The following is an 18,021-nucleotide window of genomic DNA, read 5'->3' as shown; positions in this document are numbered from 1 at the left end:
TTTACACGTGTAGTGGAGCGCAGTGCCGGGCACTCTAATTTGCCAGCTGCGATAATTAGAAGCACCCATGAGTCAGGTGCATCAGCACCCCGTGGTGAAAAAAAAATGGTGGCAGGGTGCTCTGAACTAAAGCTCATTGAACATATTTTATTTCAAAGCGCCCTGCCACCATTTCTGCAGTGTGCAGATGTGCAATGATGCAGATACACGTGACGCAGGGCTGCCAGCGCACATCAATTTGTGTGCTCCAGCAGACTCGATTAATTGAGCCTGCTCCGCTGCGCTGGATTTCCAGTACATCAAAGCAGGCTCCACACGCGTATAGGAACCCAAAGAAACCATTTCACACCATTCCTGGGGCCCTGGCTACTACTCCCGTTTACATGGCATCGGCCACTACTTGCCCATCCTGTATTCTAACAGGGCCAAATCTCTGCCAAAACTGGCAAGCAAGGGGTGAATTAAATTTGCGTGTATAATCAAGTAAAACTAAAGGCTATCAAGCCAGAGGACTGCAGCTGGATCAAAAAAAAAAAAAAAAAACATAGCATTTTCAACAAGTGTTAAACAAAACACTACCCCCCACCCCCCAAAGATAAAGTTTGAGATTAGACCAAATGATTTGAAATCATTGAAAACACCTTTGCAACCATAATTGCATTTAAAGGGGGGGGGGGGAAAGAAATCACTCAAGTTGTGTCATCATACAGAAGTCTTTAAAAGGCATACGATTTTAGACCCAGATGTGAAGAACTTAGTTCTAAAATAAGAATCTCTGAAGAGCAGTAGCTCAGCAGGATATCTGTATTCAAAGTCATGGATAAACTAGATTACAACATGCCTGCCACAGAGTGCTAGAATTAAGCTTTAGCCATTTACGAGCAAGGGCAAGATCCAACACAAAGTTTCTTTCGAGTCACAATTTAGGTATGGCATGCAACTGACCATGCAGACCACTGGCTTCCACAGTAAAAATCAGGAGCACCAATGCTACCATTACTCTTGTTCTGTCCACAGAGCTTCAGAATAAGGCAAGAGTCACCTCCACTTCAAATCAAAAAGCACTTATAAGTACACCAGTGTGGGCAGTCTACTGCACATGCCACGTTGCCACCTCTGAAAAACAGTAGATGGGTGTACAGGAGACCTTTTTGCAGCTGCAGCCTGGGAATGCCTTGCCTCCAGCAGCCTCTGCCGGCTGGTAGAGAGTATTCAGACAGGCAGCTCCAGCTGTGCTCAGGGAATACTGTGATGCAATATTTACTGCTTGCTAAAGGCAACTCCCTGCCTTTCCCGCAAGTCACACTACCACCAGCTGGAGGACTCTGCTCAGCTGCTGGCCTGCCTCCTGGGTAGCAAGGACTTAGCAAGGCAGGGAATGAGGACAGCAAGACAGCAGACCCTGCCCTGTTCCCTCACCCTAGCAGCTACAGCAAGAGGAGCAAGCCAAATAGGGATAGGCTGCAAGTCCTTTCCCAAATCACGGCCCCTTCCCTCCCACCTCCCTGTCCACCACAACAGACTTATCAGCTGCATGCGCTCTCCATGCTGCCGGACTGTACTCCTCACTGCCTAAGTGTTGCGCTGTGGCTGCACACATGCATGGACATTTATTGGCCAAATTAATCAGCCACATCAGGCCAATTTCCATTACAATCAAATTTTCTTTATATCGGTGCCGATCAATATATATCACCTCTATTAGCAACATGCTGACAAAGGCAAAACTCCTATCCACCTTGGCAAGGCCAGACTTTAGCTTCTCATATCTAATCAATTGTTGTTGTCCTCTTCTAATACAGACAGATCATAAAACAGGTTGAGTGCGCCCAAATCCTTTATTGAGAAACCATGGGGGGGGGGGGGGGGGGGGTGCAGGGCAGGCCCATCCCAGCCCATGAAAAATTTAAGGGTTATTTTGTCCTAGATGGCTTTAAGTTTAAAGTTAGTCAAATTGATACTTTTATAAATGCTCCACAACCCTGTTTAATCTCCAGAGCTACTGCCAAGCAAGCATCAAGATTTCTTTCAGTAAGGGGAAAAAATATCAAACCCCCAACAAGCTTTAAGGCAGGACTTTAAATACACTTTTGGCCCCCCATCAGCTACAAGACAGTCTCCTTGCCACTGACAGTCCCAGTGTCTCCTAGCAACTCAAATTGGGTCATTCAGGATCCTAAATGTGCCTGGACTTACTGTGACATCTATCTTGAACCCAATACAGATCCTCAAGGTTTTGGGAGCTAGAACCCTTATTTCTGTAGGAGGCATTAGGAAGACCATTACAGGCAAAAGCTGTTGGATAGGCTGCCTTACTGGAAGAAGTGATACTTAAAGTTAGCCTAGTCCTTCATTCAAAGGGAAAGTTGCTGCTGTTGACAAGTGATAGGCATTTTAAAGAAATGCATGACATGGGTTTTCCTTCTTCAAAAAGATGTCAGAAGGTTGCCTGTCAGAAAATTGAGACTGGTTCCACAGATGGGGAAAAATCATGCCTTAAGCGGAGAACTCAAGAGTGACATCCAACTTGGTTCATCTCCATGCAGGAAAGAGCTGAGGAGACTTGATCCATTTACAAATAGCAGAATAAGAAAGAGACTTCTAGTTCTTGCAGAAAAAGAAAATTTAAAATATCTGTAACCTAAGCCAATGCCTAGGAAGCTTGGCAGATAAAGAATTGGTGCCTTACAGGCGAGTTCTTGCAGTACTTTAATAAGAACACCTAGTGCCATAGTCAATTGGATTAGCCACAGGGAGCTCCCAAAGACTACATAGTTGTCCAAACAGTGGGCTCCATCTGAACCAGAAACTCAGGGGTTTCATAGACATCAGGGCTGGAAGGGACCTTGGGAGATCGAGTCCAGCCCCCTGCCCAAAGGGTCATAGGATCCCAGCAAGATAAGCATCCAATTTACTCTTGAAGGTGTTCAATGTAGGTGCTTGAACCACCTCCGATGGCAAGCTGCTCCAGACCTTGGGGGCTCGGACAGTAAAGAAATTCTTCCTTATGTCCAGCCTGAAACGGTCTTGCAGGAGTTTGTGACCGTTCGACCTCGTCATCCCTTGGGGCGCTCTGGTGAACAAATGTTCCCCCAGATCCTGGTGGTCACCCCTGATAAACTTATAGGTGGCCATCAGATCACCCCTGAGCCTACGCTTTTCCAGGCTGAAGAGACCCATGGCTCTCAGCCTGTCATCGTAAGATCTGTTTTCCTGACCTCTGATCATGCGCGTGGCTCTCCTCTGGACTCTCTCAAGCTTCTCCACATCCTTTTTGAATTGTGGAGCCCAAAACTGGATGCAGTACTCCAGCTGCGGCCTCACCAAGGCCGAGTACAAGGGGAGAATGACATCCCAGGATTTGCTCGAGAAGCATCTATGGATGCAAGCCAGCGTTTTGGTCGCTTTACTAGCCACAGCATCGCATTGGAGGCTCATGTTCATCTTGTGGTCAATGATGACCCCCAAGTCTTTCTTCTGTAGTGCTATCCAATGTAGCACTGCTGAGCCTATAAGGATGCTGCAGGTTTTTCCTCCCAAGGTGGAGAACCTTGCATTTTTCGGTGTTAAACACCATCAGGTTCTCGTCCGCCCATTTGCTCAGCCTGTCCAGGTCAGCCTGGATCACCCGCCTATCTTCTGGCATGGATGCTTTGCCCCAAAGTTTGGTGTCATCGGCGAACTTGGCCAGTCTACTCCTGACTCCAATGTCCACATCATTAATGAAGATGTTGAGTGACTGGACTTTTTTTTGGGCCGGGTTTTGTGCAAGAGCTCTAACTCAGTCTCATCTATCCATCTGGACTAAAGTGATGCTGCAGAGAGAAGCTCCAGAAGCAACCTCAGGTGCAAGATGCCTCCAGCAACTTTGACTTCTGGATGAGCAGTCTTTGGACTTCTGGATGAGAACTCATTTACCTTATTCTAAATACTTCCAATAAAGGTCTATGTTCCCACAACCACCTCCAGATCACACCATTTTCCCACTTTCCTTTCTTTTTTTTGTGCCCTTGTGATGAATGTCACTTACTGTAACATCCATCTTGAACAGATGCTTGAGGTTTTGGGAGCTAGAACCTTATTTCTGTAGGAGGCATTAGGACCATTAAGGGCAAAAGCTGCTCAATAGGTACTTAACAGGATTTGTAGATTTGTTGGAATCAGACATGGCCTGTCATACGTACTTCCACTGTGGCCTTGAACTTGCAACCTCAGGGCTGTCAACTGTATGCCTTAGCGCCCACGCAGTCCCAGCCCCCACTGATCCATCTGCACTGCACTTCCAACTTTCCATGCGTTTTGGATCAAGTCCCATACTAACAGACTAGAGTACACAATGTTGTTTACCTAATCCAATTTCAAAGCAGTTGTACTAACAGGCCGGAACAGGACTTTTTTAACCCCCTTTCAAAAACCACACGTCTGTCACAAAGTAGCAGCTTCCTGGAACATTCAACTTTGCGGCTGACATCCAATTCCTCACCTCTACCTCAATTTTTAGGGCTAGAACTTCCTCCACAAGAGGATTTTTTAAAGCCTCATACAATGAGAGTGGAAAGAGGTGGAACACCAGAACATTTATTTAAAAAGCTGTTCATCTCATCTTCGGCTGGCCCTTGCTGCAGACAACTGAAGTCTCGAAGGGGCAATCCAGGTGGTATGAATGAGCCTGAAGAACCAGGTGTTGAAGGGAGTGATGGTTACTTCTGAGCTTGCTCAGCTAATGCTTGCTAGGGCTAAAACTCAAAAGTTGTGTGATATCATGACCAACTGCCCGGTAAGGTAGCTCTGCCAGATCCAAAAGCAAACCAGCCCAAAGCAGAAACTTGAATGCAGTAAAGTTAAGGTCAGAGGAAGAAGCCTCAGTATGGACAGTTCATGCTGTCAGTGGAAGAGAGGGGTGCGTGCATGTATGGGTGGGGGGTGGGAAAAAAGCTACAGGAACTGTTTTGTTTCCTGGAGAAAGTATCTACAGCCCAAAGTCGGGTGTTGTAATGGATCCAGGCCACAGGGGCAGCTGTGACCAGCCAGTCTTGTACTGTTCTGGGTTTAAGGGTCCCTCCCTTTCATCTTCACCTGCCACTCCTTGATAGACTAGGTTGAGCTTAGAAAGGGAAGCTGCTCAAGGGGCCTACAGTGAGCCCCAGCTCATCTTTGATCCTGCTGATCTCAATCTATCCCTCACATTAGGTGGTGCTTTCTTGACCCATACATGCTACCAGGGTACCTGCTGCCTTATGGACTATGCACAGCCTTTGACCTCCCCATAGTCATGCCCATGCCTAGCAGATTTTACTTAATACCGTTCTGTCCCTTGTAGACACCTCAGCCTTCTCAGCTGCAGCTTCCCGTTTCTCTGGTCACAAGCCTTCAGCCCTGGCCCACTGATTCCATCCCATCAGTTGACAGTATTTCTGGGCCCGTGGCCCCAGGATTAGCTTTTCTGGCCAGCTGAGCCCATGGGCTCTGCCCTTCTGGGCTGATCTCACCCATCCTAGGCTACTGGCCCTGACCCTAGTTCATGCCCTGCTCAGGCGCTGGGCCTCTAGTCCTTTCTCCACTACTCTAACTATTGAAGCCTCATTGCTGGCCAGGCTCAAGGCAGGCATGTGCCCCTCAGGCACAGCTAAGACCTCCGCCTCCCCAATAGTCCCAAACCCAAACTACTGGCTAAAAACTCAAAATCAAAACATAAGCACTCTGGCTCTAATAAAAACTTCAAGCCAACTGGTTGTCTAATGTGCTTCTGGCCTACCTTAGGTCCTATCCCCCTTGCAGCAAGCATTCAATGCTTTACTGGTATCATCAGGGCATTCCAGATGCAGCAGAGCCTCCAACTACAGCTTTCCATAGCAAGAGGTCTTCACTCGGTAGCTAGCAGGGCCAGACTGCCTGCCTGGACTCAGGCACTGGCTTATGAGTCTCCTAAGCCCAGTCCCATCTTGTCATGCGACTCTGCAGGCACTTACAGGGGTCTTCGTTCTGTGCCATATGACCCACCTACTTGCCCTGCTAGGACTTAGCTCAGCTGCCTGCAGGCCACTGCTTCTGGGCTGCCTCCCTGCCTGCCCTTGCCACATTTTACTCCGTCTCCATTCCCTAGGTGAATTACCTTCCCATGGCTAGCCCCTACCTGTGACCTCAAAGTCTATCCGTTTGCTAGCAGCCAGCTTATTAGCAGTTAGCTTGTTCCCTAGCTGCCATACTTCAGCTTAGCCAGCTACACTTTCCTCTCAAGGAGACAGGAGTCTTCTGGATCCCTATTACAGGTGCTAACAAGGTAGCCCCACAAAATCCCTTATTTCCAACCATTACATCTGGAAGGACCAAACACTCTCAGGATATGGTGGTTGATGGTAGTGGTAGGATATGTGACTTCTTCCACACCGAGTCTCTTTCCTCTAACCTAAACATTTAGTTTCTTCACAGTCTCCTTCATAATTAATGTCTTCATAAACAAAATAATGGCACCAATATTTGGTATTCCCACTAGAGAATTTCAGTTTTGGGGAGTCTGTCTTGCCACTTTTTATTAAGTAGCATCGGCATCCAGCTTTGATGGAAATGGTTCAGCTTCTTGACAGGATGGCAGCACATTGTCCACACCTCTCCAACAGAGCAATGGAGTCAGGACTACCACCTTGTAGGCTTACAATGCTGTTGGCAAAACTGTACCTTGCCTATCCCAAACGTGTTCTTGTTACCTTCCACAGGGTGTGCCAACCAACCATAGCAATGCTGTTGGAACTTGGCAGGCTCATGCAACCCAGGGAGGTGAATTCATCCACAGCTTGAAGCTACCTCCAATCATGCTACCTTGTACAAGGTACTTTCTAGGAACATGGTGGTATACTGCCTCTTAAAACAACTTAGTCCAGAAATGCCTAGTACAAGTAACAGAATTTTTTGTTTTTAAGTCTTAAGTATGCATTGAGCATTCTTAAATTAAAAAGACTCCCTCCCTCATCTTTCAAAGAGGTCTTGCATAGGACATTATTATAACAGAAGTTCAGATATCAGTGTAATTTTTTAAGTTTCGAACAGAAAGTTGTTTAGAAATGAGGGAGAGAGATTCCAAAGTAAAAAAAAGTCTCTCTAGGTACACATCCAGGACTCTGTCCTGCTTCAGGGAAAAAAGGGGATATTATGTGAGACAGGAAGAGAAGAGAGACACAATTTGCATGCAAAAAAAAAAAAAAAGCACACAGTGAAGGATTTTTGGTGCTAGAACCTTAACTATATTTTTCCTTGCACCCTCATTACAGCTGTTTGCTCAAAGCTTGACTGCAGCCAGGAGCGAGATACCAGAATTCCCGGAATTGTTCTTGCTCGGCGTGGGATCAGCAGACGCTGATCAGCTAGAGGCTGAGCTGGCAATGCTAGAGGCAGTCTGAAGACAGACTGTCCAATAAGCATTTAAAGGATGTTTTTTCCCTTTCCAAATCAAGCCCATATTTCACCCCCTGCCCCACTCCCTACTAATTCTAGCATAACTGGTAGAGTTACTGCAGCATGAACTAAAAGCTACTAAAAAGGCAACACCAAAAAGCTTTGGTCGAAGTCTATCCAAAAAGCAAAATGCAAGAGAAAATACAAGCTTCTTTGACAGACGGGTGTACAGTGTCTGTCATATACTCTCTCTGTAGCCAAATATGGAAATTCACTTTTGTTAGCCAGGGACTGCTCTCCAGCTAACCTGACTGCATTCAGGATCCAGTTTTCCTCTTGAAAGAGCATGCATGGTCAATAGCAAGGGTACAGCACCATTTCCCTGCTTAATTGCAGCATCCAAGCAGTTTTCCTTCTCTCTCTTCTATTCCCAGGAGAAGTAGAGAAGAGTCCCACCTACAAGCCACCCATCCACTCTGCATTTACACACAGTTGCAAGGTGCTTAGATACCCACAAGGAATGTGCTGCCTCGTCCTCTGGCTCTGGAATCAGATCAAGTTATTTAGAACCAGAGCCAAGCAACAAATCAGTTTAGAGCACATGGGAGCATCCAGCACCCGATCCTATAAACAACTGAGTGCCAAATCAAACCAAGAAGTTAAACAAGGGTTAGTTTCACAGAGAACCCCCAAGCCAGCAAGGCTTTCCCAGTCTGACAGAAACCACAAACATGTGGCTGGAATTTCAAACAATGGCATCCCAAGCAACACAGCGCTTCCCAAGAGAAGGTCAGAGCCCTAGGACCGAGCACTTCCTCCCTCTCCTTCACCCCCGCCAATGCAAGGCAAATCCTCCATTTCCCACACCAAGCTGCTTTAGTTACTCATAGAAGAGGGAGGTCAGCAGCAGATTTGACACTTACCTGCCTCACCCTTCTTCTTGGATGTGGCCTTCTTAGCAGCTCCATCTGGCCTCAGCTCCTCTTGGCTCAGAAGAGGATCTGCCTTTTTGACGGCAGAGTTGGCTCTTGGAGCACTCTGCTGTCCCAGTGGGCGGCACTCCACTTCCACCACCTGTGCAGTCTTTTTCAGTGGAGAGGCTTGCAGAACTGGGGAGGGTGGGCTCGCCACCACAGAGCTGGGAGCTGGCTCTACCTTTGGCACCTTCTTTTCCTTTTTCTTCTTCTCTTTTGGAGATGGGACAGGTTTCTCCTTTTCCTGAGGAGCAGCCGAAACCACCACAATGGGTGTCTCCAGGACTGTCAGCTCAGACGCTGGGGCTGGCTCAGGAGCAGCTTCCTTGGAAGCATCGGTTACTTCTTGCCCAGGTTCCTGCTCAGGTATTTTCCCATTAGGCTTCTCCTCCTTTTTCTTGGTCTTCACTTTCTTCTCTACAGGTTTCTCTTTCTTTTTCTTTTCCACTTTGTGCTGCTGGCTTTTCTCAAGCTCCTTCCGTTGCTTGGCCAGGGCTTCTTCATATGAAGTTTCCTTCATGGAAAAGGTGGAGACCAGGAAAATCCCAATGGCTGAAATTACCATGAAGCCTCCAAAGACCATAAAGCCCAGGGTCTGAGGGTCATATAAATCCATCTCCGCTTACTTCCCTGCACCTGCAAGATACCACAGCAAGAACAAGAGTGAGTGCCAGGATACACAGCCAGCTCAGGTTGCTTAGCACAGCATTATTCTTATTGCTAGAACAACAGAAGTCAATGCTCTATTATCTTGTATAGTACAAAGTGCAGAGTTTTGTTGCTCCAGCAAGCCTGAAGTGAGATGAACAGCTGTGGAATAAAAACTGAAGAAGGATGTTGAGGTGGAAAGGAGGAGGGAAGAGAAACTCAGACTTCACCAGATGGTATTAAACTAAAAGCAAACTTTGGAAGGCTGACTTCCATCAGATGTATGATTGCATGTGTATAAACTCTGCAAATGGTATTGTGTGAACAGCTTTGGGCCAAGCCAAGGTATTTTTGTTGGGGTTTTTTTGTTTGTTTGGTTTGTTTTAAACAAAAGTATTAGAGCAGATGAGATAAGGACATAAGAGCCATCAAAATCCCACCCCTTAGTAAAGCCTCAGCCTGAGATACTTCACAGGAAGTGCCATTTGCATCCAAGTACGGTCTTTCAAAGAACACTTTAGCAGAGACTCCCTTTTACTGACACTGGAGACTGAAAGGCTCCATTACCCTCCTTCTAACGAGCTGTGCAAGGTTGTTTGTTCTTTCTGGAACACAGTTTGTGTCCCCAGGACATAGTGCCTCGGCAGGAAACCCATCCCAATCAAGCAGCATACAGTTGCGTCAAGGTTCACAAGGGTCTTTAATGAAAAGCTAGACCAGGCTCCCTCCCTACACCCTACCTCCTCCACCTCCTGCTTACTGGTCACTCTCCTGCTTCAGGAGGTAGGGGAAGAGGGTAGCATGTACTTTGCTATGCACCAGTCCAAGCAGGAAACCCACCCCTCCCATTATTCCTCACAATGGAACGGTGCCCTCCAGGGGCCACACAGGACAGAGGGCCAAATCCAAAGTGGAGCTGTACTCACTTCTGTCAGTCGCAATTATCAAATACAGCCCTCAGTTGTCTCATGACTCTAGACTAGGAATTTCAATTCACCCACTCCCCAGGCCAGATGTGTGCTTAGGATTTTGGTGGCAGGCCTTGTCCTGAATTCTCAGCCCCTCTACAAGGCTGGGGGGCTGTAAGTGGGATACCCCTCCTCTAGATGAGTTCAGTGCAACACAGCCACAGATGATGTGGAGAAGCCTTAGGGTCCCAATCCCCCCATCTCTTTCTAATTCTAAGTCAATGTCCATATCACCACGCAGCCAAAGAGCAAAGATCCAGACTTCTTCATATACTCCCAGTTATAGCCAAGGGAATATTAACTGGTCAACCATGTAGGAACACAGACTTTAAAAAGAATGGACATTTCAGGAGTCCTACGTTAGCACCCAGAAACACTGAGCAAGTCAGAGCTTTTGAGTGCTGGAATACACACCACCATCATCACCCCCTCCACCCCCTCCCCAACCCTGTCAGAAAGGTGTAATGCCAGAAATTGCTGGAATGGGGAGGGGACAGGCAGCACAGTGACAAAAAGCAGAGCAGCAGATGGGGCAGAGGAAGGAGTCTGGAGTGGCAGTCAGGGAGGAGGTTCAGGACTTACCTTGTGATATGCCTGCCACAGAAGGCTGCTCAGACACTACAAATCATAGCCAGGCTCCAAGGTCACTGAGCCCATTTAGAACTGTAGCGGGACTGAATCCTCACTGCTGTATGGAGCTAAAGCTTTTCATTTCACTCTCAAGAACCTTAGAGCCGCAGGTGCACCTCTATGTCCAAGTGGCTGAGCCTTGGGGGTTCCTCCTCCCATCGTGTGTATGTCTGTGTGTCGATTTATCTTCAAGGGAGTTTTGCGTCCAGAAACGCATACAAGTGCTACATCTGAGTCTAGCAGTTACAGAACTTGCAAGAGGAAATTCTGTTGCACTCCAAGGATATAAAGACAGAGACAGGTGAGAAAAGGTCTCAGCGCAAGCTCAAACTGTTGCAAAAAAACCCCACAGCCTTGTGCACCTTCCCCCCACACACACACGGGAGATATCCCCTGACAAAGGACTGGGGCTGAAGAGAAGCAGCAGAGGGACGAAGTGGCTGGCTCAAGTTCACTCAGCAGAATAGGTGAGAAACCCCATCTAGAACCCAACTTCTCCTCTTCCCCTGCCCTGCCGTCCTCACCCACCAGACCATGCTGCTTCTCAAGCAAAAGAAGTGTCTGCATTAGTGGTTAGCTGGTGCGGGCATCAAGCTTGGTCACACTCACATTCAGTACACACTGGAGAGGTTGTCCTGCAGCATGTCTGCCAGTGGAGCTGACCAGGGTCATATAACCCCAGTAAGGATCTGGCTGTGAGGAATATGCAAGCAGGAAACCTCAATGCCAAGGAGGACATGGGGACCTGCTGTCACACAAACCACCCACCTTTATGAAACAGATGAACAGCCCCTTCCCACTCTTCAGTCAGATGTGTTCTGGCCCACTGAGCTGCAACTCCACTTATGGGAAGAGCCTCTCCTCCCAAAATGCACTGTCAGCTGCCCCACAAACCATTAGATAGGCTATACACAAGGGGCTGCCAGATGTGGCAAATAAATAGACTGAGGAAGTTCCCACAGCTATTAGGAGTTACTCACAAGACTAGTAAATTTGACTTTTTCAGAAGGAAGTGTACACTTCTCACATTGCTGGCGTCTCAAGTTTTTGCCAACTCCCATACCAACCTGCCGCGTACTGAAGTGACTGTATTGCAGTGTAGACTATTCGCTTGAAAGTTAGAGCCCATATTTGGAATTCTCTGTTCAGAGCTTTTTATCCCAACTCTTTATTCTTGCCCCCATGGAAGAGCTGGGGCCTCCTTGGGTATTGGGTGGGTGTCTACAAAGTTACTGCATTAGCAGTGGTTTCCAAATGCATGGATGCTCCAGCTTGCTACATAAAAATATACCGGTATTTGCTGTCCTTAGGAGGCCCACCTCAAAACACCTGCTCTTGGCACAAGGTATGGCATCAGTGTTACCTATTAGCACAGATGCAGCTCGCCACCGCACAGGTTAGGAAACTAATACTGGCCAAAGGGCTTCCTTTCTTCTTCCTCTAAAAAGAAAGAGCTGTCACAGAGTTGGAAGAAACAGAACCATGGCAGGCACTAGTATTGAGAAGGTGGAGGGAAAGCAAGCACAGAAGACCAAAAGGACCGTTTGGAAGCAAGTAAGATGGCAGAAGAGGAAGGAGAGCTTAGCTTATCCTACACCTTAGAGCAGAAGTCTGCAAGTGTTATGCAGGAAGACACCCTTGACCAATAAAATAGAACAGACAGGCAGAAAGGCATCCCTTTAACAAGGAGAGGAGCCAGCATTTTCCAGTATTGAGAGACCAGCCAGTCCTCTGCAGACTTACTCAGAGGTCTCAGGCTGGGGTGCCCTTACCTAGGCAAAAGCATGACAAGCCCTTGTGGCTCTAACTTTAGTCACCAGGCACTTGCTACCACTGACACTCCTGGCCAAGGGGTGGTTACCACTGCTGATGTCCTGGCCTTATAGGACTTGGAGAATCAACACCAAGAGTTAAGAAACAAAACTCAAAGACAAATTATTCCAGCATTCATCCAAGGCACAGGCTGACCTGTAGGATAAGTCTCACTGGAACAAAGAGACTGTAGATCAACTTGGGCGTTCCAGAAGATCTAGTTTGTTAATTATAGCTTCCCCACAGTGCACGCAGGGGCAAGAACGTTCACACAGAACAAGTCGTCTTCTCCAGTACCTTTCTGAATACAGAAATAAGTTGGAACATGGCACTTGGAAGTGCCAAACAGGACTTCCCTTTCCACTCCATTATACTAGACAGTGATGATGGGGGTTATGAATTCATTAACTGCTTGCTAGTTGCAGATTTTTTTTGCAAGAACCATGCCCCCTCAACCTATTTCCTTCTCCACCTTTCTTGTAGGAAATATATCAAATACTCTGTGCTCACATTTTGAACTAAGCAGTTTAAAGAGGGAACATACCACCATGCTCCTAGTAAGCCCCATGTACTACAAAGTATTGTTACTGGGACTAGCATCAAGCTGTAGATGAATTCACCTCCCTGGGTTGCTTGAGCCTGCCAAGCTGCAACAGAATTGCCAAAGTTGGCACAGCCTCTGGAAGGTAACATGAACACCTTGGAATAGGCAAGGTATAGTTTTGCTAACAACACTGTAAGTCTACCAGGTGGTAGTCCTGACCCCCTTGCTCTGTGCTTGTGAGTTGTGGACAATCTGCTGCCATTCTGTCAAGAAGTTGAGCCATTTCCAAAGCTGAATGCAAATGCTAATGAACAGAAAGTGGCAAGAGACTCCCAAAGACTGAAAGCCTCTAGTAGCAATGCCATTATTATAAAAGGCACAATTAAAAAAGTGATCTGACCATGTAACTGGGATGTCTAATAACCAGCAGCCCAAGGGAAAAAATATTTTATGGAGAAATGTGCTCTGGCAAATGATCACACATCAGGCAAGGCAAGAGAAAAAAGGACTGTTTGAAACCCCAATCTGAATCAGTGCCATACTGACATTCAAAACTAGGAACAAGCAGCCTATAAACATAATGCAGATTGGTCCACAGTGGCCTAAACTAGCATTCTGCATCCCTTATATCAAGTCTCACATCAGGACCAGTCCCCAAATGCCCATCATCTGTCCAACCGGCAGATGTAATTTTCAGGCAAAACTTCAACTTAGCCACCAGAGAACTCATCCAGGTAAAAGGTATTTGGTCATCTTTGATTACAAGGATGGCATCAAGCATGTTGGCCTCTGTAGCAGTACCTAGAGGTCTTTCATCACTGACATTAGACACTCCACTCCTGTCCAAATCATACAGCTGAGGAAGCTCTGCAATTCCCCTGGCAAGCTGGGCTTTAAGCCTGTTCAGGACCTGAATCCAACCTCTGCCTGACCAAACCCTACCACTGCAAGCATCACTTGTGATGGAGGGGATGCCATGCCTGCCAGCAATGCAAGCTGTAGTGACAAAGTGCTCATTTGCTTGGTTTAGGCCTCACACCATGACCAATCCCCCAGCCCCACCCCCAAATAAGTAAAATATGGAAGGGCCCCAGGTTACACACACGCAGCCACAGCAAGTCACATTCAGATTCTGGTTAGATCGGCTCTACCACACTGACACTCACACCTAGAAGCAATGCAGCTAGAGATGGACCATGGCTCTAGGACAAGCAGAGGAGCCGGGGCTAGGATCAAATCCTGCTATCTCAAGGTCACCCACGTGGCAAGTCACCTTCCCTCTGTTCCCCACCTTTTGCAAATAGAGACAATACCAAACTCATATCTAGAACATGAAGACACCTATAATAATACCTAGCATAAACACATAACAGATAGTTATTTAAGTGTGCTCTATCCTTCTCTCCAAGATGGAAAAAAAACCTATAACTAGTATGTGCCTATATTAAAAATATGCCTGCTAGACTATCTCACACACAGAGAGAGCTAAGAAAAGTAACACTAGCTCTTGTCTTCAATTTAGGAGCTGGAACAAAGAGACTGAGGCCAAAAGGGTCCCTTGGGATCATCTAGCCTGGCCTCCCACATAGACAGAAGCCATACAACTTCACCTGGTAAATTTCTGCATCCTGGCCCTGAACTTCCACACCAAAAAGACAGCCTGTTTCAAGGATCACAAGGCACAGGAAATCTATTACAAGCCTTGGAAAGTCATTCCATAATTAGACTACTCCTCACTGTTTAGTGCAAATGTGGCACTCCCCCCTCCTCATTTGTTTAGATACAGCTTCCAGCTATTAGACTGTATAATGCTGTATAGTCATAGCATGGAGTAATCATCAACATTTCTTCCCTCAACGCAACAGTCAAGTCATGTTTTATCTTTTTGTGACTAAAACCAAAAGATGAAGCTTCTGAAGTTTCCAGCCTCAGGATATTGTTCCTTTTTTTTTTTTTTTTTTTTTTTAAATGAATACTTCCCAATATTTGGGGCATATGTAATTTTTGCTATGTTGACACACCATGTCTGAACTGTTCAAGCAACTATTTCATTCCAATTTGATTCTTCCATGGTACTATTAACATGCATATGGAATACACAGATGTAGCGTTGTATAGTAGTGGGCTGTATGGTGTTTTAGTGCACGCAGAGATGGAGACCCAGGATCCAGATCTGGTGAGAAGGAGGGAGGTTTGCCACACCTGTCAAATGATACCATTACTATGTAGAGCGATGTGCAGGCCTAGAGAGATAGAGAAAGCTCTAAATCAGATATTCCAGCTTCTTTTACCTGGCTCTCAAGGCATCTTCCATGAAGCTGGCAGAGCCTGGCAGCTTGAAGCATGCTGAATGCCAGCTGGAGGAATTTTCCCTGGGGACTGTCCATTTAGACTGCAGAATCTATTCTAGACTGCAGTGAGGTCTGTGGTACAGTCTATTTCAGGTTCAGGAGTGCCAAATCCAAAACTAACATGCACTCTCTCCAAGTCGTATCTATCCTCAGCATGGTTGGCATTAATAAAGAAGTCTGACTGTTTACTTTATCTGTTGCCAAATGGATTCTTCAGGACCTTTTCCATGAGAAGGAATAAGACTATTTCTAACCCTCACACTTAGAAAGAAAACAGGATCCTCTCTCTAAACCACAGAGGCTAAAAAGACAAGGGTTTAGGCTAAAAAGGGTTCAGATACATTTCATGGCATTATTTTTTTTTTCCATGCCTTCTCTCTCCACCCCTACAAGAAAAAGGTCAGCTTTCACCGACTGGTAGGTGGTGCTGTGCTGGCGACCAGAGCACTGAGAAAGCAATCCCAGGACACTTGAAGACAGAGAGACCATCCCCATCTCTGCTGCAGACAGAGGGTCTTAGATAAGCGACTTTCTCTCTGTGCCTCCATTTCCCCATATCCACCGTCTAGTTTATTTAGACTGTAAACTCTTGAAGGAATGGCAATCCTTTGCAAAGTCTTCACTGCTGGCTTGTATGGTTTGCAGAACTATATTACCAGAGGTAAGTTAGTATACACTGCTTTTCTGAATTAGTATTTTACAGCAAATTAAAGTAGAGGTAGTTTTTACCACAGCATAGACAGGAGAGATCAACACTATTTCTACACCTGCGGTGGTCCCTATTTAGCTATATGGTGCTTAAACTTTGCTTCCCACAAGATTTTACAGCATGATAAGGATGCACAGTGGCTCTCTCACTGGTTAACAAAAGCTGCATTACTTTCAACAATGCCAGAGTCCATGTGTCTATACAGTGCCACCCACAACAGAGCCCTGGGCTTGGCAGGGTGCCCAGGATGTTACTGTAACACGAGGTTATTACATCCAGTTCCGTCAGGTGCGTCCCCATCCGCTCCCCCCAGATATTTAAACTTTGATTTAGAGTGACACTCGAAGTCTGCAGATGGACACTAGATAAGCTGGCAGGCTGCATGGGAGGGAACCCCTAGTCTGCGCTGTGAGAAGAAGCACCATGAGATGGTCTCTGCTAGTGTCACAGAACCTACAAAGTCAGTCTGTATGGTCAACCCCTCCTGTCCAGCACATGCATCCTTTATTTGTGCTTTAAGTGAATCACAGACAAGCTTCATCACTAAGTTGCTGCTACTACTGTCTCTAAAACATGCAAATAAAATGTGTTACCTGCATTCACAGCCCTTCAATTATATCCAAGGACTGACAGGCTGCTATTGCTATTATTTAGCAGTCACCATATTTTCCTTTCAAGTCACCTCTTTAAAAAAAAGTCAGCTTTTCCCTCCATCTTTCTATCATCATCTTAGTGATTTCAATTATTTTGCTATGGCTTCAGCGTAAAAAAATGCTGTGTTTTTGGTTGTAGCCATGTTGGTCTAAGGACAAGGTTTGCTGAGTAGATGTGACATCTTTTATTAGACCAACTGAGTAGTTGGGGGGAAAAGTTCTTAGCAAGCTTTCAGGTGCAGACACCCTTCATCAGGCATAGGGAGTCTCTGCTGGTCTGAGACTCCAAGGAAAAAATATGCAACTTCACTATATCAGGGAGAAAAAGTAGCATTTTATAGGCTGGAAAAAGATACTATGATATTAAAATAGCCATTACAGGTTTGCCCTCTTAAGCATATTGAGACCAAGCACCAGGATGTACAAACCCCAAACACTGGCTTGACAAGAATATTCATATGCAGGCAAGTTGCTCACAGAGCTAGTTCTTACAGGCACTTAACCACAAGTCATTAGAGGTAAACGGCACCATTATGACAGTTAAGAAAGAAAGATTACAAGATACCACACACATCTTAAATAGGACTGCAGGGCATAGCAAAGCACTTGAGCAAGGCAGCCTAAATTATGGAATCTCCTCCTTCCCTGCAGGCAGACAAGGTTCTTTGAGTAAATCCAGCATCTTTTATCAGATCAACTGAAAGAGCTGGAACTGACACCCCTACTTCACTGCAATGCATACAAACACATGGATAAAAAAGTTAAAGTTGTGGACACCACTTTGACTCCCGTATTTCTTGACTTGCGCTCGTAGCAAGGCAATCTGAGTATTCTCTTTAACAGTTTAAAGGTCATCTTTCAGTTTATACAAGTTTCCTTTTCTTTCCTAAGGATGAGTCAGAAGAATGAGCTCTGTGCTCTTTAAGAAGCAGGCCTACCACTTCATGCTTGTGTGAGCCCTGGCGTAAGAGGCAGAGAATCCACCTTGCCAAGACTATTCCTACTGGGCGTCTTACTGGACAGGTTAGTTAATGGATTTCTACAGGCTACTTTGAGGTCTTACACTGCAACTCAGCAACCTTCCTGGGGGAAGGGCAATCAGGGTACCAGCCCCAGGCACCAATTCAGAGAGGGCACCAGAATGGCAGCCACTACAGAGCTCACACTGCCACAGCAGCTTGCACTGCCACAACTGCAGCAGCCCCTGCATGAGGTGGCAAGTGCTCACTTCCCTGGCCAGGCCACCAACATTAAGTTACACCTCTGACCTCTGGTACATGCAAGATGCTTGTGAATTCCAGTCCCTTTACATGCATCTTCCCCACCTTCCTACTAAAAGTTCA

The 18,021-nt window shown here is 46.3% G+C and overlaps 1 protein-coding gene across 2 annotated transcripts in view; it reads right to left on the bottom strand.

Annotated features, from left to right (window-relative positions):
* RRBP1 (ribosome binding protein 1) overlaps window positions 1–18,021 on the bottom strand; it is a 60,437-nt gene that overhangs the window by 36,095 nt on the left and 6,321 nt on the right. Inside the window, exons 1-2 of one of the 2 annotated variants that reach the window (XM_090052317.1) lie at window positions 10,562–10,868; window positions 8,313–8,999 (exon numbers count right to left, since the gene is read on the bottom strand). In XM_090052317.1, the coding sequence (XP_089908443.1) occupies window positions 8,313–8,979 (667 nt within the window). In that variant the 5' untranslated portion in view covers window positions 8,980–8,999; window positions 10,562–10,868. Of the gene's footprint in view, window positions 1–8,312; window positions 9,000–10,561; window positions 10,869–18,021 lie in introns of those variants that run through there. The other variant, XM_090052307.1, reaches the window with a different exon arrangement.

Source organism: Crocodylus siamensis, chromosome 1 (assembly GCF_052110815.1).
Source record: "Crocodylus siamensis isolate JL-2025a chromosome 1, ASM5211081v1, whole genome shotgun sequence".
In the NCBI taxonomy this organism is placed as follows: Eukaryota; Metazoa; Chordata; order Crocodylia; family Crocodylidae; genus Crocodylus; species Crocodylus siamensis.
The sequence above is the reverse complement of the archived record's forward strand: the minus strand, read 5'-3'. Positions and strand labels throughout refer to the sequence as shown.